Source organism: Dermacentor variabilis, chromosome 2 (assembly GCF_050947875.1).
Source record: "Dermacentor variabilis isolate Ectoservices chromosome 2, ASM5094787v1, whole genome shotgun sequence".
Classification (NCBI taxonomy): Eukaryota; Metazoa; Arthropoda; class Arachnida; order Ixodida; family Ixodidae; genus Dermacentor; species Dermacentor variabilis.
Genome location: NC_134569.1, coordinates 46,485,535 through 46,510,878, shown reverse-complemented (window position 1 = coordinate 46,510,878; position 25,344 = coordinate 46,485,535). Strand labels below are relative to the sequence as shown.

General features: G+C 50.4%; 2 protein-coding genes across 3 annotated transcripts in view; one reads left to right on the top strand and one right to left on the bottom strand.

Moving 5' to 3' along the window:
• Positions 1-2,716: 2,716 nt before the first annotated feature.
• The window catches only part of LOC142571770 (uncharacterized), a 33,202-nt gene continuing 10,574 nt past the window's right edge, over positions 2,717-25,344 (bottom strand). Inside the window, exon 2 of the mRNA XM_075680361.1 lies at positions 2,717-3,476. Within this exon, the coding sequence (XP_075536476.1) occupies positions 3,093-3,407 (315 nt within the window). The 5' untranslated portion in view covers positions 3,408-3,476 and the 3' untranslated portion in view covers positions 2,717-3,092. The remainder of the gene's footprint in view (positions 3,477-25,344) is intronic.
• The window catches only part of LOC142571769 (fibronectin type-III domain-containing protein 3A-like), a 92,843-nt gene continuing 88,579 nt past the window's right edge, over positions 21,081-25,344 (top strand). Inside the window, exon 1 of one of the 2 annotated variants that reach the window (XM_075680359.1) lies at positions 21,081-21,630. In XM_075680359.1, coding sequence (XP_075536474.1) covers positions 21,246-21,630 — 385 coding nt within the window. In that variant the 5' untranslated portion in view covers positions 21,081-21,245. The remainder of the gene's footprint in view (positions 21,631-25,344) is intronic. The other variant, XM_075680356.1, reaches the window with a different exon arrangement.

Below are 25,344 nucleotides of genomic sequence, written 5' to 3'. Positions count from 1 at the left end.
CCATGTCGCGTGCTTTTCATGCAGTACGTCAGGATCAGGCGTTTTTGTTCTTACTCTATTTTTCACTAAAGATAATCAGACGAAGCTTGCGTGGTCATCTCACACTACAAGACAGAGGAGAGTTGCTGAATTCGAAGGCAGGCGGATGGTTGCGTGGACACCGCTTTTATCGTGTACATGTCGCTCATAAAAACTGTAAAACCTTCTATAAATTACACCGTGCTCCACAGAACGTAGCGGATAGCCGCATTCGTCATGCACCGTTTATGTGTTACATGTAGCAGACGTTGCATGACGTTCACTCTGAAATCATCGACTCAGAACATGCAATTTTTACGACTTATTGTAAAAACGAAAAAAAAAAACGCACCGACGTCACTTATTGAGAAGCCGTGCGGTACTTATGAACGTGTTAGCTATAATCCTTCCGAACGGACAGATCGTATGTTTGCCGGCGGCCATGAGGACGCCCGAAAAGTCAACAGTTCCCAGCTGGAGGTCGTGCAACCAGTGCGCGTCGCCGCCGAAACCTACGCGTCCGGTCGAAAACATCGTCCCGCCGCCGCCACACGGGCGTTGCTTCGCGCCGCCGTCGCGGCAGAACCCAAACACACTCCGCGTGGCTTACCGTGTCCCACGGGGGGCTGGCTGCGCGCGCTGCCGCTCTTGGCCGAGGGTGGTCGCCGTATGCAGCGCTCGACGCCCTGCGACCGGTCCTCGTCAGGGTGCGACAACCGGCGTAGCCCGGCGCGGCTTCGGCGCGAGGCACACCCGGCACAAGAAAGAGCTGTCCGGGCGGCGGGGCCCGGTGGGCGAGAGATGCGACCAGGGATAAAGGTGGCATCGATGGCCGATCCGGTCCCCGGACACCAGGACTATCTGTCAAGGCCACGCGTCATGTCACCGGCCGTCCCCAAGGCCGCACCCGCGAGGGAGCAACAGCCGCTCGTGCAAGCGCGCAAGACCTGAGCCGGGAGAGGTGTTCGCCCCCGTGGTTACGTTCGCAGACGATTATCTGTGGTTTAAAACACGCGCGGCACGTTGGCCCCCCGCACGCGCCCTCGCAGTAGAGGTTTATAGCGCTCGCAACGTCCATGAGGGAAAGACTGTCTGCTTAGGCCGGATGCTCCACGGGGTATTTCGTTGGATGTTTCGGACGGCGAAACTCTGCCGTAATAAAAAAGAAAATAGACGCTCCCACATCAGCGCTGCTGCGTGGACGTCTTTACAACCCGTTCGCGTCGCATTTGCGATTTTTCGCCGTACTTTGTCGTCACTTTAGGTGAAGTCTGCTTGCGACCACGGCATTCGCCTCAGGTCATTTCTTGGTTCTTTGGGAAATTGAGGATCAATGGTCCTCTAGGCGGCGAAAACTATTTGAGCCCTTTCCCCTGACGGGTGTGACGGCCACAGCCGCCATGATCCCGCGTATGCATGCTATACTTAGCGGCAATAGAATTGAAGGTAGCGTGCGAGGAATCCTAAAGACACGACTAATCTCGTCTTGGTGAGGGCTAGTCAGCTCGTCTTCAAACTAAGCTAAAACCGCGCGCAACTGTAAACAAGAACAAAAATTAACACAAACACCGCAAGACAAGTGCTGGCTGCCAGCTGTATTTTACTCAACGGACGCCAGCCTTTCGCAGACTCTGTTCAGGTCGAGCACACGTACATAAGTAAATGACAATATCAGATGCGCTCTTCTGAAAACGCTATTTATCTTAACAAGAAATGGGCTCCACACATACAATGAAAGCTGGCGACTAATGTGTCAGCGCTTGTGCTGTGGTGCATGTTTACTCCTGTTCTTGTTTAGTTGTGCTGTTTCCAAATGCTTTGAACACGACGAATGTCGCACGAACTTCTATAAATTCGACGTGCGGACAAACTCATCCCTCTCTCTCTTCATCGCTTCTTCTTCCAAGAAAATTATGCCGTCCCACTGCAGTGCGGCATTCTTCCTGGACATTCTTCCTGGACAATAAAAGGAGATTCCTTTTATTGTCTGGTGCCGATGTTTCTCGAACGCATCATGTGGGGCAAACATGTCGACTCTTTATTCCTTCCGCTCTCGGCAACCAAGCAAGAAAGTTGAGCCAGCAATCCGCAGCAGTAACTTGTTGCCTGGTGACAGCCAGAGAAGTTCGCAGTGAGCTTCATTGAACAAACGCGTTATGTTTTTTCACCTCACGCCACGTTACGTGACACATATGTCTTTGATCGTCTTGCTGTGTTGACACCGTTCTTCATAAGAGTAAGGTGGTATAACGCAGAGGACAGGAATATGTACACTTGTGTTTGTGCACGTACCTACGCTTGTGCGTTTACGCCTCTTCATTCAACTGCAAGTCTGGTTTGTGCTGCTTAGTTCCTTGTTTTCTGTCTTTTTTTCCTTTTTGTGGCTCTCCCATTTTCACGTTTCTTGCTCATCCGAGTATAAATTCTGCGCGCATGTGTGGAAAGTTCCGCGCTTGTCCTCGACCTTTCATGTTTCCGGGCTGGTTAACCATCGGGTGTCAATTTTACCGGTCTACAGCCTGCAGGCACGTGAAGGTGCGGACAGCACAGCTTGCTGTTTTACGCTATTGAAGAAAGACCCGAGCCGTCTGGGAACTGCAAATCATTTGACTTAATGGCTGAGGCAGATGACAGACATGACCAAAATATGTGCCCCGATATAGAAGTCTAGGCGACGTCCCGGTTGCGTTGCGCAAGTTGTGCGAGGCGCAGCTAATATGCGACTGCTTTGGCGCAAATCGCCAGCTATACGCGCGTATACGCCGCTGGCGCAAGGGTTAAATAAAGCTAAACACAGCGATAAATCAGGACGCAACGTTCACCCCCTTGACAAGGTGAACCAGTTCCTCCAACGCAGGCGAGCTCTTTTGTGAGGCAAAGTAGCCCTTAAGTTACACCACTTCGCTCTTTCGCTAACGTTCTTGCCTGGCTACGCAGGTGCAAGCAGCGCTTAAACGGCGCTGACTGCACTGTAAACTGCGCGTGCGTCTTCCGAGGCGTGCGAAAGAGCTCAGTCGCGACGACCTCTGCTCTGATCCGTGACCATGTTGCGCGGCCTTTCGTATGGAGGCGAACTAGACGACGTCTTCGCGGCTTGCGCTGCAGCAGCTGGCGTCGGAGAGCGGTCCGGTGGAAGCCGCAGTCCGTCGAGCGTAGAGTTCGTCTGGTGACGCGGAGCCCTCGGCGTGGTCGACTTGCTCGCACGTGTGCTCGAGCAGTTCGAGGCCCAGGAAGCCCTCTGTGCGCAGAACATCGTCGGCGGGCTGCTCGGCGTGCTCCAGGTACAGCTCGTACATGGCCTGCATGGGCAGCAGCCAGACGTCGAAAGGCTGACCCGGACCGCGGCACAGAAGCCGCCGGAAGGCCACCATTGTGGCCAGCCGCTGCATCCGGTCTCCGGTGGCGGCCAGGTAGAGGAGCTCGCGGGATGCGCACACCGGGTCCACCTCCAGGAGGATCTGCGGTGCACGTTGAATACGTGCGATATAGGGACGGGGCATATGGACCGAGTTCCAGTCAGTCGCTCTGCGATAATGTCTACAGGTTCTAGCAACGCTCCAGCAGGCTGGTTATCGCCACCAGCTCCTTATAACGTGAACATCCGTCGAGTAATTTCTGCTGTTTCTGTATATATCACTGCAGCTTTTCCCGTGCGCCCAGATCCTAAGGATACATGCTGAAGCGCCGAATGACCAAGCAGAAAGGAGCATGGCACGAACAAGGAAAAGAAAAAAAGGGCACTTATGATAAAGGAAGGAAATGAAGGAGGAGGATCGAGTTGATGAGCAGTGGTTTGTGATGTGCCGCAGAAACTGTAAAGCACACTGGTTCCGAAGGCTGAGCGCTCAAGCTTCATTTGTGTTGATGGTGCCCTTGCTTTCTAATTTTGCGACAGTACATGCATTAATACTTGCCTCGTGCTGTTTCATGTGCCATCATTTAATTCTTCTTTAGGACTGTGCTTAATAGTCTGCCCTTTCTCGTGGAGCCTCGAAACTTACTATTTATGCCGTCAAGGGGACGCAGAGCGGTGACTTTAGCTATGTGGCTCCTAGAGATTGCAATGTGTCGGGCTGCTGTAGAGCAATATTATAATGCAGTACTTAATTCACACTACCGCGACAAGTCTGCAAACGTATATACTTCTTGTTGCTTGAGTGCGTAAACACGATGTTAGTAAGCGCAACATAAGCGAAATATTCATGCTAACAAACCAGCGCTTTCAAAACTGACTATGAGTCTATGCCAGCTGGTGCTGGCATTCATTCATTCATTCATAGGGTGAGGTCTTAATAGAGAGGGGCGGGTAATGTCGCTAGAGCAAAGTACATTCAAGACACTGCGGATCAGACTTACATATAGATAGATTATATATTATCAGTGTTGTGGATCTTGAAAGTCGCGGCGGCGGCGATTGAAGTTATGGGGCGAAAGAAAACGAGGGGCAGTTACTTGTTTGGCAGGGTGCTGGTCCCGTCCGTGCTTGGGGGTGGGGGGGGGGAGGAAAGATTGAAGATGTAAGTTATATATAGTGCGATGACTGGGTGAGTGGTCGTTGAGCTGGTGGTCGTTGTGGGAAGCAATATATAGGGTAATGACAGTAGGATCGACTCAGACGATATCTCTTTGGAATAATGGCCCTACTAAATGATATCTTACAGTAATATACGAAAAAAAAAACAGGAATTACGTGCGTAGGGTGCGTAAAATGCACGAAACAGCAAGCGACCCTCTCTGCTCGGTGGGTGCGCAATCCTTTTCGCTTGAAAACAGTATACTTTCATCATACCTGTCTGTTTGAATAGCATGGTCAAGCGTGATCCCATATAGTCTGATTCAATGTATACGGTATATGGTTCACTGCTAAATTGAGCACATCGGTGTAGAGCACGCAGTAACTTTTTTAAAGAGTCTGCTTAGCTCGTTGCTCAATTTTGCGCCCGTTGGTGCCGTCCGCAGTGGTGGGCCGATCCCGGAGATGGTGCAGTTTCCAGTCTCCACGGGTCTGTGCCGCCAACAGTGACGCTGGTACGTTCCGCTGGGTTTGTCGTCATTCCGTTGGGCATGTGCCGCCGTCGTTGTCACGTCGCCATCGTCACGCCACGGTCGTCACAGTGTCGCCGCCGCGCTGTCTTCGCCATGCCATCGTTGTCATCCCGTTGTCACCATGCCAGCATCGTTGTGCTGTCGTCGTTGTACTATCTTCGTCGTTTCAGAGTCGTCATACCATTCTCATCATGTCGTAGTCGTCATGGCGCCTTTGACTGCGCCAGCGTAGGCCTCTTGCTCGCGCTGAATTTCCACTGAACCCGCGTCGCGCCAGAAATAACGAGTACACGGCAATTGACCCGACGGCCGCGTCATGTGGAACTTAGTTCGAAAGAAAACTGCATCGAGAGGTCAATTTCCTTGTGTTCTGTTTTATTTTCCGCATCCCCTTCACCAAAGTTGCAAGAATTAGCACCCTCAGCGTTGGTTTGAAGCATTTGTCTAAGAACACTTAAGTCTGAATTAAATTCTGTTTAACCAATTATGCGATAAACTATACGGCATATTCTTCAACTCGCACGAACAGAAAATGAAGAAATAAATGATAACCAGTAGCGATTTCCGCTGTGCCTTAACACGCAACATAATTGTGAATGACAATTGTACAATTTAATTGCGGCTACGTTAATTAATAATTATTTAGATGCCCTAATAAAATTTCCCGTCTTTCCCTGTACCACAAGTTCTTCTTTTCTTCCCTTAATCAAGAGCCTTACATCACAGCTGCATCGCACCAGCCATCCACTTCAAGTGGCACGCCCACGTGCACGGACAACCACCTTCGCAGCCTCTTTTTTCTTCCATACCGCCACAGACTGGAACGGCCTTCTCGCCAACATCGCTAATACCACTTGTCCATCTTCGTTCACAGAACTTGTAACTGACCATTTTGTTAAATAATTATTTGTGACAATGTATTGCTATCCTATAAAAACCCACCCCTTATGTAATGCCCCTACGGGGGACATTTAAGGTAATAAACTGAACTGAACTGAACTCATCACTCCTTATCAAGTGATTGACCGTTTATATCTATCTTGCACGACGTGAAGCATATGAGCTTTCATAGATCGGTGGCATTTTGGTCGGTGAAGGAAAGCCCCAACGAAAGACGCTTCCCGCGAACACCGAAACGCAAAGGGGATGGGGGGTGTTTGACATTAAATTTCCGCAATATCGCAGTCTTCCTGATGTCTACAATACGCCAAGTGGGTACTGCATGTGGTTCTAGAGATAGCCTTTATTCCACCATCACCAAACATTTCAACAAAGCCTTCAGGATATTTTCTTTACAGTGATTCGTCTTACGTGATGGACATGTTTCCTCGTTGGGTAGGCATAGAAATGCTTACGCATTTACAATAGAGCCAGCTGCAGTGCATTTCCTTTCTCTGCTTGCGTTTGTGGCTGCTATAAGAAGAATACTTTTGGCAAATTAATGCAACCTAGGGAACCTCTTCTTTTTTTCTTTCTGTGAGCCTTCCGCGATTCGAAGCAGGCGTCCCATCCCTTCAACGCCATCGCAATGAAGATATCTAACTCGTCGTCGTGTTGTTCCTATCCCGAGACGCGTTGGCACTCTTGAAGTTCGTCCTTCGCCGGCTCACCCCCACACCACTAATGCGCTTCCCCCTGTTTTCCGGCGCGGTCGCTGTCGCTGATCTCGCCACCTGCATTCGAACAACGGGTCGTACGTCTCTCATGCGCGAACGCGAAGCTCACCTCAAGGAATCCGAGGTCTTAATAACCGGGGAACTACGTTTACCAAGAGTATCCCAGTGTCGCGGAGACGGGAGAAAAGTGTAGCATATATGTGGGCACAAACAGGGCTGGGCAAAGATGCTTTGCAATTGTATCATAATACAAGATACCCTGGCAACAAGTATTTGAAATGCAAATACAAGATACTGCCGCAATTATTGTATCCCATACGATCGTGTCCATTTGTATCTTAAGATACTTCGATACATTCGCAAATTTCTTATTATATATATATATATATATATATATATATATATATATATATATATATATATATATATATATTGTTTGGATCCCACCGATGGCACCGGTTGTTGTGGTCGGACTGCTGGTACGAGTTGTTGGGAACTCGGCGCTGACGCCCGTTGTTGCACCTGGGTCGCAAGCCCCAAGGGTAGCGTTGGCCTGGCGGCCTGGGGTACAACTGGAAGCATCCGAAGGTCCCGGCAAAGCATGAGTCGACTGGTAACAACAAAACAACTTGTTTATTCTAACATCGCAAAGAGTTGGCGGTCAGGTTGACCGAAGTAGAGAGACGGGAGTGCACTTTACTCAATCGGAGCCCCTCCTTTGGCGTCCGGGGGCAGCTGCTTTTATACTCTCGCAGTTGAGGGCAAGAAGGAACCCCTCTATAGACGAGCACGTGACTGTGCCGCTCGGGCACAATGGGATAAGGTGGCTCACACTGTCGTGTCGCCGCCGGTCGGGCACAATGGCGAGGAGAAGGTGGCTCATACTGTCGTGTCGCCGCCGGTCGGGCACAATGGGGAGGAGAAGGTGGCTCACACTGTCGTGTCGCCGCCGGTCGGGCACAATGGGGAGGAGAAGGTGGCTCACACTGTCGTGTCGCCGCCGGTCGGGCACAATGGGGAGGAGAAGGTGGCTCACACTGTCGTGTCGGCGCCTGTCAGACCCCCTCGCTTCACAGTTGTTGGGAGCTCCTCTCCCCGGCTGCCGCGCTTCGACAAGCGTGGGCACCAATATGCACATACACTCACACACGCACATGAAGACACGTGGCATCGGAACATGCCTGGACGCGCTTGGCGGGGAGGCGTAGCGGCGACGCCGAACGGGCCAAAATGTTTGCCGCTTTGTTGCAGCCGCGCCGGCTAAACCGCGCGTCGTAGGCGAAACGTAACAGACCGCCCCGCCGGGGGAAGGAGATCCCGATGGACAGGGGACTGCATCCGCTGTCCGGAGGGATGTCGCTCGATGATGCTCATAACCGAAGTCGGGCGTCCCTCGACGTTTCTTGAGCGCAGCGCACAGAGAAGGCCTCGTTCTCTCGTTCAGGTTCGCACAGGACACTGCAAAGTGACTTCGGGAGAGTTCACATTTTTGTTCTCGTTCCCGACAAGCGTTAGAACTACGCTGAAACTCAACCGCTCAGTCAGCAAGCACGGCACAACCCTCACTAAGCCCTGCCAGGCTCTTTCCCCTTCTATACCACTGCCTAGTTCCTTACAGTAGTCTAGCAGCACTTAGAACGCGTCCACAAATTGGAAAATTGCACTAGAAAGCATGTCATCACTTTGAAACACTAAACAAAAGCAATATGTTAAAAATCCTGCCTCAGGAAGAAAAACATCAGTAACAAACAATTTTGAGGCTGATTCCTACGTTAGGGGCTTCGACTTAAGCCATCGGCGTTACCGTTGAGACTCCCCTTTTTGTAACGCACCTCAAAGGAATATTGTTACAAAGCGAGGCTCCAGCGCAGGAGGCGGCCATTTTTGGGAGAGATGGTCTGCAGCCATTGGAGAGGGCAGTGATCCGTCTCAATGATAAACCTCGAGCCGGCTAGATAGCCTGACAATTTCTGAACGGCCCACACGAGACACGCACACTCTTTCTCGGTGGCGCTATACGCCTGCTCACGACTGGTCAGCTTACGACTAGCATACAGGACGGGGTGTTCTACTTCTCCATTTTCCCGTTGGCACAGTACAACGCCCATGCCTCGCTCACTAGCATCGCACTGAACAACGAACCCTTTTGTATAGTCTGGCGATCGTAGCACAGGCTGGCTTGTTAGGGCACTCTTTAGGGCGCTAAAAGCTCTTTCCTTTGTCTCGTCCCAGACGACTGTTTGAGGCTCTGTTTTTCTTAGAGCATCCGTCAGGGGAGCCGCGATATCAGAGTACCTGGGGATGTACCTCTGATAGTAGCCGGCGACACCTAAGAACGACCGAATATCGGTCTTCGTGCGCGGTTGCGGGAAGTCTCGCACAGCGGCCACCTTTATTTCAGAGGGGCGGCGACGACCCTGACCAATCACGTGACCGAGGTAGACAACCTCGGCCTGTGCTAACTGGCACTTGGGAGCCTTGATTGTCAAGCCCGCTTCGCGCAGGCGGGTTAGCACTGCCCGCAAGTGTGCCATATGCTCAGACCAGGATGCGGAGAATATCGCTACGTCGTCTAGATACGGTAAAGCGAATTCTTGCTGTCCCCGCAACACTTTATCCACGAGGCTTGAAAAACAGTATGGCGCGTTCTTCAAACCAAAACTCAACACTTTAGGACGGAATGTTCCCATTGGTGAAATGAACGCCGCATACCTACTAGCCTCTTCTGTAAGTGGAACCTGCCAATAACCCCTGACAAGATCTAGGGTGGAAATAAACTGAGCGCTACTAACTTTCTCAAGGCGCTCCTCGATGTTAGGGATCGGATAAATTTGATCCTTAGTGATGGAATTAAGCCTGCGGTAGTCGACGCAAGGACGAGGTTCCTTGCCCGGTACCTCAACTAAAATCAAAGGGGAGGTATAATCACACTCACCTGCCTCAATAACACCGAGCTGTAGCATTTTCTTTACCTCAGCCTCCATAATATCGTTCTGGCGGGGTGACACCCGATACGCCTTGGATCGTACTGGCTCTGGGGAGGTAAGTTCTATATCATGAGTAAGTACAGAAGTCCTACCAGGCCTCTCAGAGAACAGACCTTGAAACTCTTGTAAGAGCTGGTGTAGTTCGGTTTTCTGCTCAGGCGACAGCGATGCTTTACTGATTAAGTCACCAATGACTTGATCGGTGTCTTGCCTGTTCGTCACTGAGCCTAGTCCCGGAAGCTCGACCGGAAGCTCTTCGGGAACGTTTACCATCATGCACACTACTGCTTCCCTTTGTCTATAAGGTTTGAGCAGATTACAGTGGTAAACTTGCTGTGCTTTCCGCTTTCCTGGCAGACTCACCACGTAGTTAACGTCCGACAGTTTCTGAACAATTCGTGCTGGGCCCTCCCACTGCACGTCTAGTTTGTTGTTTAGCGATGTGCGCAATATCATGACCTCATCGCCCACCTCAAAACGACGGGCCCTGGCGGTCCGATCATAATAAACCTTGGCCCTCTGCTGGGCCTTTGCCATTGCTTCACCTGACAACTCCTGTGCCCTTCTTAAGCGTTCGAGGAGCTTAAGCACGTACTCCACCACGACTGGGTCGTCGCCCCTGCCTTCCCACGATTCTCGAAGCATGCGAAGCGGAGACCGAAGCGAGCGACCGTACACCAGCTCAGCTGGCGAAAACCCCGTAGCTGCATGCGGCGCGGTCCGTAATGCAAACATCACCCCAGGCAGACACAGCTCCCAGTCAGTTTGATGTTCAAAACACAATGCTCTCAACACGCGCTTCATGACGGAGTGGAGCTTCTCAACGAAATTCGACTGTGGGTGGTACACTGAGCTGTGTAACAGCTTTACCCCACACCTTTCGAGAAAAGTTGTCGTCAAAGCGCTAGTAAACACTGTGCCCTGATCTGATTGGATTTCCGCAGGAAAACCAACTCGCGCAAATATGGACAGTAGTGCAGTGACTATCTCAACTGAGCTGAGTTCTTTAAGCGGCACTGCTTCAGGGAACTTTGTCGCTGGGCAGATCACAGTCAAAATGTGTCTGTACCCCGTGGCTGTTACCGGCAGAGGTCCCACTGTATCAATAACGAGCCGTCTAAAAGGCTCCGTAATGATAGGTACCAATCTCAACGGCGCCCTCGATTTGTCCCCTGGTTTGCCCACCCGCTGACAGGTGTCACATGTCCTCACGAAATGGTCTGCGTCCCGAAAACACCCTCGCCAATAGTACTCTTGCAAGAGACGGTCCTTAGTTTTCTTAACTCCTAGGTGTCCGGACCACGAACCCCCGTGCGACAAGCGCAACAGATCCTCACGATAGCATTGAGGCATGATCAGCTGATCGAACTCCACTCCTCTGCGGTCTAGATACTTCCGGTACAGGACTCCACCTCTTTCCACAAAACGCGCATTTTTCCTGGCGATACCTTCCTTGACATTGCAGCGCACGTTTTCTAGGCTGCCATCCTTTTTTTGCTCGGCTATCAAAGCCGACCGGCTGACTTTTAGCAACCTATCAAGTCCGTCTGACGTAGGCGCGATGAGCAAATCTGCAGATAGCTCTTCTAACTTTCCCGCATCGGGATTTTCCTCTCCAGTATCTGGTGCCTTTAACGTTACAGACTCAAGTTTATTCAGTTCGGGCGTGCTCCGAATATCAGCTTGCTGCGCCTCTGACCCTTTTTCATTGTTCGATAACGTCGGCCCCGCAACTACCGCCTTTGCAGCGAGCTCCCGAACCTTCGATCTGGTTAAGGCCTGAACGCTAGCCTCACCAAACAAAAGCCCCTTCTCGCGCAGGAGGAGATCGGACCTGTTCGAAAATAGGTACGGGTACTGGGGGGGCAGCATAGATGACACTGCGGCCTCCGTCTCAAGCGCTCCGAAAGGTCCTTCGATAAGCACCTTTGCTACCGGCAGACACACGCTATGAGCTTCCACGGCTTGTTTGATCCATGCGCACTCGCCCGTGAACATATGGGGTTCTACATAAGACGGGTGAACTACATCCATCGTAGCTGCGGAATCGCGAAGCACTCGGCACTCTTTCCCGTTCACGAGGAGGTCTCGCATGTAAGGCTCGAGAAGCTTCATGTTCTCGTCAGTGCTGCATAATGACAAAAACACAACTTTTGTTTTTGTTTCCGGACACTGCGCCGAAAAGTGACCCGGCTTCTGGCACGTATAACAAATGCGCGCTTGCCTCGTCTCGAACCGCTTTCTGCGTTCGGCTTCGGCTGCCGCCGTCTCCTTAGGTTCGGTCGCACTGCTTTCACTCGCATCCGCACTACGTGTGTTCTCCTTTGCTCTCATGGGTGTGAACTTCGGCCTCTCAAACTTCGAGCCAAATTCACCCTTTTGACCGTCCTTAGCTCCGCGAGCCCGACGCGTCGCAAACTCCTCGGCTAGCTCAGCGGCTTTAGCCACCGTACAAACGTCTGGCCTATCCAAGACCCAGTACCGCACGTTCTCAGGTAACCGACTATAAAACTGTTCTAGCCCGAAGCACTGCAGAACTTTATCGTGGTCACCAAACGCTTTCTCTTCTTTGAGCCACTCCTGCATGTTTGACATTAGCCTGTACGCAAACTCTGTGTATGACTCACTTCTGCCTTTCTCATCTTCCCGAAACTTCCGACGGAACGCCTCCGCTGACAGTCTGTACTTTTTTAGCAGACTCGATTTTACTTTGTCGAAATCCTCTGCCTCCTCTCTATCCAAGCGAGCGACTACGTCGGCGGCCTCGCTGGGTAACAAAGTGAGCAAGCGCTGTGGCCACGTTTCCCGAGAGAACCCCTGCTTCTCGCACGTTCGCTCAAAGTTAACCAGGAACAAACCAATGTCCTCTCCAAGCTTAAACGGCCGCATCAGGTCAGTCATTTTGAACAATACGCGTTCTCCTGCACCGTGTGCCTGACTTCCATTACGAGCGCGTTCCATCTCTACCTCGAGACGCTTCATTTCCAAAGCGTGTTCGCGCTCTTCTTTTTCTTTCTGCTCTTTAAGTTCGCGCTCCTGTTTCTCTTTTTGCTCTTTAAGTTCGCGCTCCTGTCTTTTTGACCTCTCCTCAATAGTCTCAAGGCATTCCGACAGCTCGTCATCCTCAGCCTCTAACTCAAGAATAGCCTTTAGCAGTTCTGGTTTTCTGAGTTTGTCCGAGACATCCAGACCCAACTCTCTTGCAAGCTCCAGCAATTTCGGTTTGCGCAACGACTTCAAATCCATGGCTGCTCTGAATGCTGCTTTCTCTACTGCCTACTATTGTCTTGCCGCAAACTAACCCGGCAGCAACGACAACCACAATTACCAGCTCTGTTTCTGACACTAACAAAAGCCTGGCAAAGCTCAGAAGAAGAAAGTCCCGCACTCACCAAACCTCGCAGCCAAGAATCCAGCGCAGTCGTTCCGCTGCAGGCAACCAGTCATCACACAGGGCTCGTTGCACTGCTCCCGGATGGTCGTTGAGCTGCTCAGCATACAGTCAACTGCATCTCTTCGCTGCTGGCCTCCGTTGTCGCGATCTCACCGCTGGCAGACAGTTGTTTGGATCCCACCGATGGCACCGGTTGTTGTGGTCGGACTGCTGGTACGAGTTGTTGGGAACTCGGCGCTGACGCCCGTTGTTGCACCTGGGTCGCAAGCCCCAAGGGTAGCGTTGGCCTGGCGGCCTGGGGTACAACTGGAAGCATCCGAAGGTCCCGGCAAAGCATGAGTCGACTGGTAACAACAAAACAACTTGTTTATTCTAACATCGCAAAGAGTTGGCGGTCAGGTTGACCGAAGTAGAGAGACGGGAGTGCACTTTACTCAATCGGAGCCCCTCCTTTGGCGTCCGGGGGCAGCTGCTTTTATACTCTCGCAGTTGAGGGCAAGAAGGAACCCCTCTATAGACGAGCACGTGACTGTGCCGCTCGGGAACAATGGGATAAGGTGGCTCACACTGTCGTGTCGCCGCCGGTCGGGCACAATGGGGAGGAGAAGGTGGCTCAAACTGTCGTGTCGCCGCCGGTCGGGCACAATGGGGAGGAGAAGGTGGCTCACACTGTCGTGTCGCCACCGGTCGGGCACAATGGGGAGGAGAAGGTGGCTCACACTGTCGTGTCGCCGCCGGTCGGGCACAATGGGGAGGAGAAGGTGGCTCACACTGTCGTGTCGCCGCCGGTCGGGCACAATGGGGAGGAGAAGGTGGCTCACACTGTCGTGTCGGCGCCTGTCAGACCCCCTCGCTTCACAGTTGTTGGGAGCTCCTCTCCCCGGCTGCCGCGCTTCGACAAGCGTGGGCACCAATATGCACATACACTCACACACGCACATGAAGACACGTGGCATCGGAACATGCCTGGACGCGCTTGGCGGGGAGGCGTAGCGGCGACGCCGAACGGGCCAAAATGTTTGCCGCTTTGTTGCAGCCGCGCCGGCTAAACCGCGCGTCGTAGGCGAAACGTAACAATATATATATATATATATATATATATATATATATATATATATATATATATATATATATATATATATATATGATTAATTAATATAGCAGCAAACTTACCCATATGCACAGAAATGCTTGCTTGGAAATTTCTTAACGCCGACCAACCTTGTTTCATATGAATGAAATGTCCGTTAGTTTTTCAAATTTTTTGTCTTTCTTGCTCAAAGTGTAATATTTTCATTCCGAAATAATTTATTAGGGTTGCTTTAGCTGCTGAACATGGAGGCTCTTCATACGCGGCGCTGTCAGCAGTTTTTGCTTGACGCTTTTATGATTCATCGGAATCGCTGCTCTGCTTGCCGACTAGCTAGCAGGCCGCCGTTTAATTACGATAATATCAATAAGATGCATCTGCACGATGGTGCAAATACCGCTGTGGAGTTTTATCTTGCCCGTAAACGTATTGCCGTTTATGCAATACCGGATCATCGGAGAGGTGTACAGCAGCAACAACGGTGGTAGCGACGTTCTTTTTTTTTTTTTTGTGAAGCGTCGTGTGTACGAGAGCACATAAAGCTGAAATGGCCTTTCGTGACCTACATATCTGCTGGCGCAAAGCGCTTGTTAGCGATATATTCATTTATTCGGGTGGCTTATAGTGGCCGCACTATCAGCTTGAGAAGCGGAATTCAGCCAACGTTTATAGTTCCGCACGGTGATGTTGCGATAGCCCCCAGTAGCTTTTACCTTAAGACACACGATACATTCTTTCATTACATGTATACATACATGTATCTTCGATATTGCCCTGCAAGGGGCGCAGATTGCCACTGTACCGTTTTAACAAAGACCGGAGGGATTCCCTATTACTCACTAATCAGAAGAGTGCACCGCTATAATGTGTCTTGGTCTGCCTGCCCTGGCTTTTCCGTAGGCAGCATGCGGCACCCGCCCAAAATTATGTTAGGACAGCAGTTTTTATAATCGACAGTTAAGTATGAGATTCAGTACGAGAAAGATTTGCCACAAGACATATGCACTAAAAAAAATAACAAAATACCGTTAAGTGAACCCACGCAGCCCTGTTTGGTGCAGGTACAGCAACAACGAATTAGCGCTTCTTTTTTTTTTTTTTTGGGGGGGGGGGGTGGTCCGTTACCCAACGGGTAAAACCATCCGGAACATTCGGCTTTAGTTTGTCCTCCCTAAGTAGCTTATGCCTAATATCCCGAGCACCATGCAGGGCACAGTCACAGGAGGGGACGAAGGTCTGCCGTAAACACGGGTGTTCGATATTTGGGACTACGTTGTAGGGTTGTCCCTTGCGGATCTTTCCAGGCCCAGGTGTCAGGGCCCAGACCAGCCTGAAGCGTCTGAAGGCAAACTCCCTCCACCCGGGGAAAGGCTGCGGGGGAAGGAAGCAGACAGACGTCCGGGGGCATAGATGCGCGTGTGGCACATCGAGGGGAATGGATTTCTGGGCTTGGAGAAGAAGTTACGAATTTACAGGCCCGACTAAAGCTCGAGCACCGACCCGAGCCCGAAGCTTCTAGGAACGTGCCCTTGCGAAAACTTGCACACCCTGCTCGAGCCGGGCTTGTGCGCCGGGCCGGGCCTGGTCTTTCGGGTAAGCCTGAGAGCATGCAGAACTCTCAGCTCCGCAAGACCTTTTGTGGTGAACTTGATTAGCATGATGATGATGAAAAATAACTGCGGCGAAAATCCTACAGGTCCTAATTGAGCGCGTCTGTCTGATGACATTTCATAAATGTAATGTTGTGCCCTGTCGATCGTCGATTAACTCTTCGAGTAATTTTCTTCATCGCACATATTTATACAGCTTGCCGTGACATCAGATGGAGCCATTAGAGTCGATAGCGTTTCTGTGCTCTCTGTGGTGTTTTGTCATTTGAGCTGTTCCATTTGTGAGAAAGTAAATACAAGTGAGAAGTATAAGTACACGGGACCGCATGCTATTTAACTTGAAAGTGTGTATGTGTTCACGTTCTGCTATTAACAGCTCACGTTCTCATGATGGGTCACCCCCTTTTTACCTTCGCTGATTGGACGATCAAGACGACCATCCTTTGTGTCCCGTCAAAATCGATTACAGGAGTCGACTGCAATAGGTGCGGCGCACTTCGGTCCTTTCAAAATCTTAATGCAGTTTAGCTGAAATGTATTTTTTTGCCTTGTACAGAACGGAACCACACACACAAGAATTGATCTCTCGCTCTCTCTCTCTCTCTCTCTCTCTCTCTCGTTCATTCTTTGCGACGAATCCTGCCAGGGTATACAGACGGGAACCCAAAGGACCTGCACGTAATGTTCGGTTACCGCTATAATGACCAAGTTTGTTCGACCCACCGTTACGTCGGTTACGCTAACGCGTTCGATCGAGCGAGTTAGCGGCGGCGCGCAACAGTCTCGCGCTTTGTCATTTCAGGTTCATTTATACTGCGCAGTGTGCTCATCGCTGTTCTCGTTTCATTTTTGTTTTGTTTTTCGTCAAAATTTTTGTTTCGTTTTTTTTTCTTCTTGTTGCGATGAAGAACTCGAGCAACAATACGCGGGCGAATGATATCTCGCGCGAAATTATTTATTGTCGGGATTATTATTACTTCTTTTTGTATTTCACCAGACCGTTAGATCAAGTTTTGGTTATAGGGTGTTCTCCAATTCTGGACGCGAGACAAAGGAAGCTAAACTTAAAAAAAAAGAACAGCAATAAAGGTGTGGAAAAAAATGGCGACGCCCCCGATCACAACAGCGTCCTAAATGACGTGAGCCACAATGGTTTACCTCGACGCGTGGTGACGTCGCCTTCCAGCGAGTCAGGAAGCAAAGCCGACGAATGATAAAACACCGCTTTCAGAGTGTATGCGCCGGTTTACTTCTCTGTGCTGTACCGCATTATAACACTGCCGTCACACTGAACAGGACAAAGGCAATGGTCACTATATGGACACGGCATTATTGGAGCCCGGCGTGCCGTGCGTATGGTGCCAGCGCACTATAGAGTCAGCGACCCTATCGCCTACTGACACATGACGGTTGCCAACTGAGTTATACTTCTGTCACACGGCAGGTGTAATGTCATTCACAGTAAGTGACATTCATGCCGAATGTCATTGCGGTCTTGCGTGATTCCCTGTCTACACGGATACGCAAAATGGCATTCACAGTTGATGGCGATGTTTATCGGCACATTGCGCCCGCAGGCACTCGGCAATCGACATGTACCATATACTTTCAGGTTGCGCTTTGTCCTGCGCAAATCGGTCACGTGGTCTTCCCACACTTTCAGCAGCGCGCGCGTCTTGTCGTTGATCCAGCGCGCTTTTCGCTTCTCATTCTCCGCTGACGCAGCTGCACAGTTGGCTTCCGTGGTTGGTGGATAGGCTTTAGCGCGGCACCACTTTGAAAAAAAAAATACGCAGAAATGAAATAAAAATACAGACGAGCGTTTGTTTGTAAACGTGGCCGACAAGAGGTGCTAGCGTCCAGTCGAGATTCCATGCATGGGAAGAAGAATATAGTTGCACAAACTGGCCTCAACTGTCGTGCTGTGCGTCATAAAATTATTAAAAAGTTCATAGCAGCAATTATTATAACCTCTACTCTGATTACATTTCGTCTTAATTTATCGATTTTGTGATTTTTTGCCGAGCCCCTGTCGTCGAGATTATGCACAAGTTGCGCTTGCATGAGTTCGGGAAACTCATTCAGTGGGTGAATGCCGTTAGCTGTGCATGTCATTCATTCACTAAGCCCGCGTAGAAGCAACAAAAATGGCATTAAGACGTAACCTCATTCGCTGCGAATGAAATTACACGTGCCGTGTGACAGTGGTATTATAGTGTACTGTAATGTATACTGGTACATTACAGTCCATCGGAGCACCAAACGCTAATTTGGAAATTTTTTTCCCCCAAATTTCGGGCTGTCAAGTTGGGGAATGTGGCCTTTACAGGAGTCTATACGGTAATTACTTATCGACGCATATTGCAATTAACGGATTCTAGCCGGTGAACTAGCAAGGCACATTCAGCTGGAACGAATTCTGAGGACAGCGCGAGTGTCGAGATACGCGCCACTAAAGTTTTGGTGAAAACGCACAGTTGTTTCACTGACTTGTCTAACAGAACGCCGCTTACGCCTTGAAGCACGAAAATAAATTGGACGTCCGTGTAGTTCGTCGGGCACTGAAAATTAATATCTCGAATCTCGGTCCAAGGGGACACGCTTCGCCAGCTCACCGTCCACCATTCGTAAATTCCAATAAGCGCTGTAAGTCTATATATATATATATATATATATATATATATATATATATATATATATATATATATATATATATATATATATAGAGAGAGAGAGAGAGAGAGAGAGAGAGAGGATTTCACGAAATGATATAACGAATTCCTGTTTCCTCTGCAACTTCGTTATGACGACGTTATTAGTGTAAGAAAAACTATATAAATCTGTTAATGCGAACTATAGGTGAAAGGGGACATTAGTTCTAGAGCGGCAAGGCCCTGAAATTCGTCCTTTTTGCTGAAGGAAATAAAGGTGACTTGCCGGCTGACAAGTGGGTTCTGCTCCACGCCCTCGCTACTAGTCGGCGAGAAGGATCATTCGATTTTTATTACGAAAAAGAGCAGCGACATTTCTTTCTATGCTAAATGTCCTTCCACAGTGCCGTCGTGCGCGATATGCGAAAACTTTGAACAAACTGGACGAGCGGGTACATTCTGGCTCGAATTTGACTCGATAACCTATGCACTTGGAACCTATATATAGGGGAACGAGTATGGGGCGACATAAGTAATTGCATATCTTGTAAAGTAACTACAACAAACCTCGTCGCTGAGCTGTGTCGCGGTACGTTAATATAAAGAAAATATACAACGCGGAAGGTGAACTGACTATCAGACACGGACTAGCGCAACCTTTCAAGGAGGAGGAGGAGAAACATTCATTAAAAAAAAAAAAAGAAAGGACAAGCAGGTGTCTTTCAGCTTGTGCGGGAGGCGCCCTTAGTCCAGGGCTCCTGCGGCTCTTGCTGTCTCCCGGGCCCGCCGCACCAGTTGCTGCTGGTTACGAGGGTCCGAACTAGTCAGCACGGCCTCCCATTGCTCGGGTGTGGGGTTGGGTATTTGCGGGGCTGCCTTCACGTTGGGGCACGCCTATGTGGTGTGATATAGGGAGGCGTAATCATTACAAAGGGGACATTTGTATGAATATAGTGTAGGGTGGATTGCGTGTAGTCTGCTTAAATGTGGGTATGTATTGGTTTGTAGTTGTCTCCATGTTGCGGCGTCTTCACGTGAGAGGGTCTTGTGTGGAGGTGGGTATTGCCGTCTGTTCAATCTGTGGTGTTGTAGTATGGCGTTGTATTGTAAAGGTACGGGCTCCATGAATGCGTCCGTGTCCCTCTCTTGTGGCGCCCGGGTGGCATGAGCTCGGGCTACAGCGTGCGCACGCTGATTTCCACGGAGGGACTCGTGTCCTGGAGTCCACACTATTTCAACGTCCGGGAATGCGGAGGCCTGTTTGAGGAGTCGGTGGGCGATTGAAGATATTCGACCTCTCGCGTAGCTACGGCAAGCTGCCTGGGAGTCGGTAATAATTGTGATGTACTCGTTGGTCAGACTAGAGGTGATGGCCAAGGCGATGGCTGTCTCCTCCGCTACGAGGGTGCTGGCAGTGCGGACAGTCATCGAGACCACCTCTTGTAGGTTATAGTCGACAACGCTGGCCGTCATGGCTGCTTTTTGGGGGTACTGCGCGGCATCTGTGTATAGTGTGGTGGGGAGACTGCCATACCTTGTCTGTAGAGCTTTTGCGCGAGCTTGGCGACGATCGGCATGATGTTCCGGGTGCATGCTTCTGGGGATAGGGGCTACCTTGATGTGCTCTCGGAAGTTGGGGGCCAGATGGATTGCTTGTTCGTGGCCTTTGCTGTGTGTGGGGTAGCCTAGGCGCGCTAGGACTTTTCTTCCTGTTGGTGTGAGGGCTAGTCGTTCTCGTTGGCTTGTGAGGTGGGCGTCTATAATTTCTCTTATAGTATTATGGACTCCTGGGGCTTCAAGTTTGAGTGTCGCTGTTCCCGGGGGTAGGCCGAGCGCTTGCTTGTAGGCTTTCCGAAGAAGTACGTTTAATTGATCTATCTCCTTGTGAGTGAGGGGCAAGTACGGGGCAGCGTAAGCAATGCGGCTGATTATCAGGGCCTGGACGAGCTGTATTATGTCGTCTTCTTTCAGTCCGTATTGTTTGGTGGTGATACGGCTGACCATTCGCATGATCTGGAAGGTGGTCTGCTTGAGACGTTGGATGGTGTATGCGCCTCCGCCGTCCTGTTGTATGTGGAGTCCGAGAATGCGGACGCGGTTTACTGTGGGTATTTCTTTGTCGTCGAGGGTGAGTGTGATGTTTGGTAGTTCATTGAGTTTTCTTCGGGATTTCTGTCGAACGACTAATAGTTCTGACTTCTCGGGGGAGCACCGGAGACCACTTGTTTTTGCATATTGCTGGACGACGTCGGTCGCTTGTTGAAGGGCGTCTTGTTTCTCTCCTTCGGAACCAGCGGTGGTCCAGATAACTATGCTTTAATTGTCGGGAAGCCAGAAATTCGGGCGCATGTCCGCACATATGTGCAGCGAGGCAGGGAACAATATTGCACGAACAAAAAAAAGGGTACAAAAAAATTCACTGTGAAATATGGACTGTAGATTGGTGAGTCACGGCGCCATGCCGAGAACATTTCCTCGTTGCTTTCCGACGAAGTCGAACGTATCTCCCGCGCGCATGCGCTTCCCATCCACATCATGGCCGCTACTAGGCCGTGCCACTGTACTACGTAACTGCAGCCCCGCATCCCGTCTGCTGCCGTGCCACAGCATACACCTGCAGATAGTAAACTGATACGGGGGGTGGGGGTGGGGGGAGGTGTCGCGCTGACGCAGCAGAAATGAAACGCGCGTGGTGCGCCGACAGAGCCACAGCTTCGCGCCTGCTCACCAGGACCAGGCCCAACGCCTTGTGGCGCACCGAGGCGGCGGGCGAGGCGAGCAGGTGGAAGACGCTCATGAGCAGCTCGAAGCAGCACTCGCGCAGCCCGGCACGATGTCGCAGGAGCAGGGAGCCGAGGGCCTCGAGCGCGGCCTCGACGAGGGGCGGGTCGTCCTGGCAGTGGCTGAGCCAGCGGAGCGCCACGACGAGCACGAGCCGCGGCTCGCCCGGCTTCGAGAGAGCGCCCGGGTGCCACCGCACGAGCTCGAGCAGGGCCAGCTCGTGGCTGCTGGGACCGCCGTCGGCGCCGCGCTGCAGGGCCAGGCGCAGACCTCGCCGGCCGCAACGCCGCAGGGCCCGGCCGCGCAGCATGGTGCTCGTCTCGGTTGCGTCGGCAGCAGCGCGCCCCCGCCGACTGCTTCTTCTCCTTCGGCGCGCGCTACGGTCCCCGCCGAAGACGCTTCCTCTTCCTCGCCGGACGACAACCAGCCGGACGCAGGTCAGCATCGCCCGCCTACTATTGTAGTTCGCTTGTTTGCCTTTTGTTTCGATTTTTACTGGTTTGACAGAATGCAACGGCGTCAGTAGTTATAAACTCTGGATCCTTAGCCGTACAATATCGTCAGTATGGCTACCGTCTAGACGTTTAGCCAAAGCCTATAGTTATGGATCTGTGCACTTTTGCATAGAAAAAGAAAGAAAGAAGTGACGGCACATCCGTCCTTTGGAGGTGATTGTAGACTTTCACGCGATTAGCTATGCATTTTATCATGGGTGCGTATTTGGTCACGATATGTTCTGTACGAGGATTGTTATGAAATGCGTCGCACACTCTATGGCCCAAGTTGGCGCCAAAGATGTTCGTGGAAGAGCGGCACGCACACCCCGTTGGCGGTGGCACATATACGCAGTGACCGAAGTTGGTCCGATGGTTCGTTTCGAACCAGTCTCAACACAGCTGCTCGATGCTCTGCCTAGTTGGCCAATAACTACCCATTGACCCAATTTGGCTTGACAAAGGTTAGGCGTCGACTCGCACGCGCGCGCGCACGCACACACGCACCGCTAACTGGGCGATTTTCTCGAAGAATGCTAATCGCGTTGAGAAACGATACATGCGCGCGCGCAGACGCACGCACACGCACATCACGTTGCAGTCTTTCTCAATAGAAGGCTTCCGCTCCAGGCGAATCAGTTCTGCGGTTACCCGCATCGTAAAGTGCATGATAAGGAAAAATTGTTAGGGGTGTGCGAAAAAGGATTTTTGAAATCGAGTCGAATACGAATCGAATAGTGCCAAGAGCGAACCGAGTATCGAATAATTCTCTAATAATGAACAGCTGTCATCGCAATTAATATAAAGCAATGTTGACAACCTAGTATTCTTAAAGTTAGCAAGCTTCTCTCATTACACAGTAGGTTATGAACTGTTTAAAAGCAGAAATTGAGCATTAGGAGCAAACAAGCAGTTTCTTCGCAAGCACAGGACTGTTCAGGGAGTGCGAATAATCGTTGTATACAGCCTGTAAACTATGGCTACCTAAGCGACGCAGCCTGCCCCGCCTCGCAAATGCTCATCTTTTATTTCTATACTATGCCCGCAGGGGTGAAAACTTGCCGTACTTTTGTTCCACTTTTATGTTTAATTGGGCGACGCCTATGTTTTAAAATATTCGAAAATTATTCGAAAAATATTCGGATTTACGAATAGTGAGTATTCGATTCGGAGTCCAAATTGAATATGACATTATTCGATTCGCTATTCGAAAGTTACGAATATTCGATCGCATACCCCAAGAAAATTGTCATCCGCCCAAGAGCTGTTGTCTTACGCTGTCGAGTAGATGACAATATTTAATTCGATTATCATTCTTAAGATACTTTACGCATTTTAGTAATAATAATTCACAGGGTCTCTTACGTTATCCCTAAAACGACTTGAAGGCGAAAGCCGTAGTGCCGATGCATTAAAGATGGACACATGATGTACACATCCCCTTAATTCGCTTAGTCATCCCCCATAATTCGCTTTAGTGTATCTCGCTTATTCATTCCTCTTAATTCCAAAGGCCGAGGGTTCAACTCCCGCCAAAGGCCGTGGGTTCGAGTGCCTTAATTAACTCCATCTGAGTTACCTGTGTCTTAATTAACTTCGACTTAATTACCACCAAAAGTGGTGGGTTCGACTCCCACCAAAGGCCGAGTGTTCGACTCCGACCCGACATGGTTGCTTAGTGGCCATGGTGTCGGGCTGCTAAGCACGAGGTTGCGGGATCGAATCCCGGCCACGGCGGCCGCATTTCGATGGGGGCGAAATGCGAAAACACCCGTGTACTTAGATTTAGGTGCGCGTTAAAGAACCCCAGCTGGTCTAAATTTCCGGAGTCCCCCACTACGGCGTGCCTCATAATGAGAAAGTGGTTTTGGCACGTAAAACTCCATAATTAAATTCTTAGTTCTACTCCCACCAAATGTGGTGGGTTCGAATGCCTTAACTCTATCGTATTTAACTGCGCCTTAAATTCGTCTTCTTTAACACCGAAGATCGTGGGGTCGTCTCCCACCAATGGTCGAGGACTCTTAGCCTCAATTATAACACCAAGGGTCGTGGGTTCAAATCCTACCAGAGGTCGGGGGTTCGTAGCCCTTTTTGTACCTTACGTGTCGTCGACGCGTTTTCGCTCAAAGACTACGAAGGTCGACTCACTGATGAGACTTTTGCCTTGACAATTTCCGTCCGTGCCGCGTGATCGCGGAGTTTGGGATGTCACTAACCGTTTTCCCGCCAACTGTGGTCGCTGGGTAGCGTACGGTTTAATACCTATATAATGGGTCTTAATACATCGGGCTGCTGCGCTGAGGTAACCATGCACGTTCGAAACCAACCGTTGCAACAACTTGAATGACTAAGGTGACGCTGAATATGTGTCGCACTTCAATGCACAACAGATATATATGGTCGCGGGCTCGATCCCCCGGGTGGAGAGTGCGAGGCCGTGAGCTCGATTTTCGGCCGCGTTCGGCCCCGGTGAACAAATTCGTAAACACGAGGCGTGGGGGAACATTACAGCACTCAAGGTGTTAGTAAATAGTCCTGGTCCCTCCGCCACTGCTTCTGTCACGCATTGTAGGGGTAATTTACGCCCTTGCCCACCTTTAAAGGGAGTGAGCTATTTTACAGTGCATTGTCCATGCGTTACTTTGGGGCGTTAAGCTCCACCATTCAAACGCAAAAACCGTACTGCATACAGTGTGTGTGTGTGTGTGTTTGTGTGTGTGTGTGTGTGTGTGTGTGTGTGTGTGTGTGTGTGTGTGTGTGTGTGTGTGTGTGTGTGTGTGTGTGTGTGTGTGTGTGTGTGTGTGTGTGTGTGTGTGTGTGTGTGTGTGTGTGTCGTACCCTTCAGTTATATTCGTTTCTTATCACCAGTCGCAGCTGTAGTGTCCGATGACGGAGATAACGCATTGGCGTGATTACTATAGCCAGATTGAGGGCAACTGTGCTAATATAGACCGTTACAAAATTCGGCTCCAGTGTGTGTCGCCTCATCGAGAACGAATGACATGCGAACGTATCCATGGCTGACAGCGCGACCTGCACCGTATTTTCTAATGATCCGTGCACGGTTCGCTTTCCATTCCCGTCTTTTTTATCAATGGCCCGGATCCTCTTCCGTCATCGCTGGGATCGCCCGCTGTGTACGACGCATGATAAGAATGCGAAATAAAATGGATTCTACGTAAAGTACGGGCCTTATAAGGCCGTATTTTTTCTTCTTTTCTTCTTTTTTCTCTAAGTCTTTTCATCTATCATCGGTGCTGTTGATTGACAGATTCAAGCAATATACCTGGGGACCCTGACAGTTCCTAGGTGTCTTCGACCTTTCTACAGCTTTGGACAGCCCCCCCCCCCCACACACACACGCACACACGCTATATATATATATATATATATATATATATATATATATATATATATATATATATATATATATATATATATATATATATATATATATGATTTGTGTGTGTGTGTGTGTGTGTGTGTGTGTGTAGGCTGTAGAAAGGTCGAAGACAGCTAGGAACTGTCAGGGTGGACTGCTTTACGCGAGGCCCAGAACCGTTCTGCGGCCCGTCTTAGTATTTACCCGGGAGCGCAAGTTTCGGTATGTATACAAAAGATGGCAAGAGGCAAGCAGACACGACAATAAGCGGG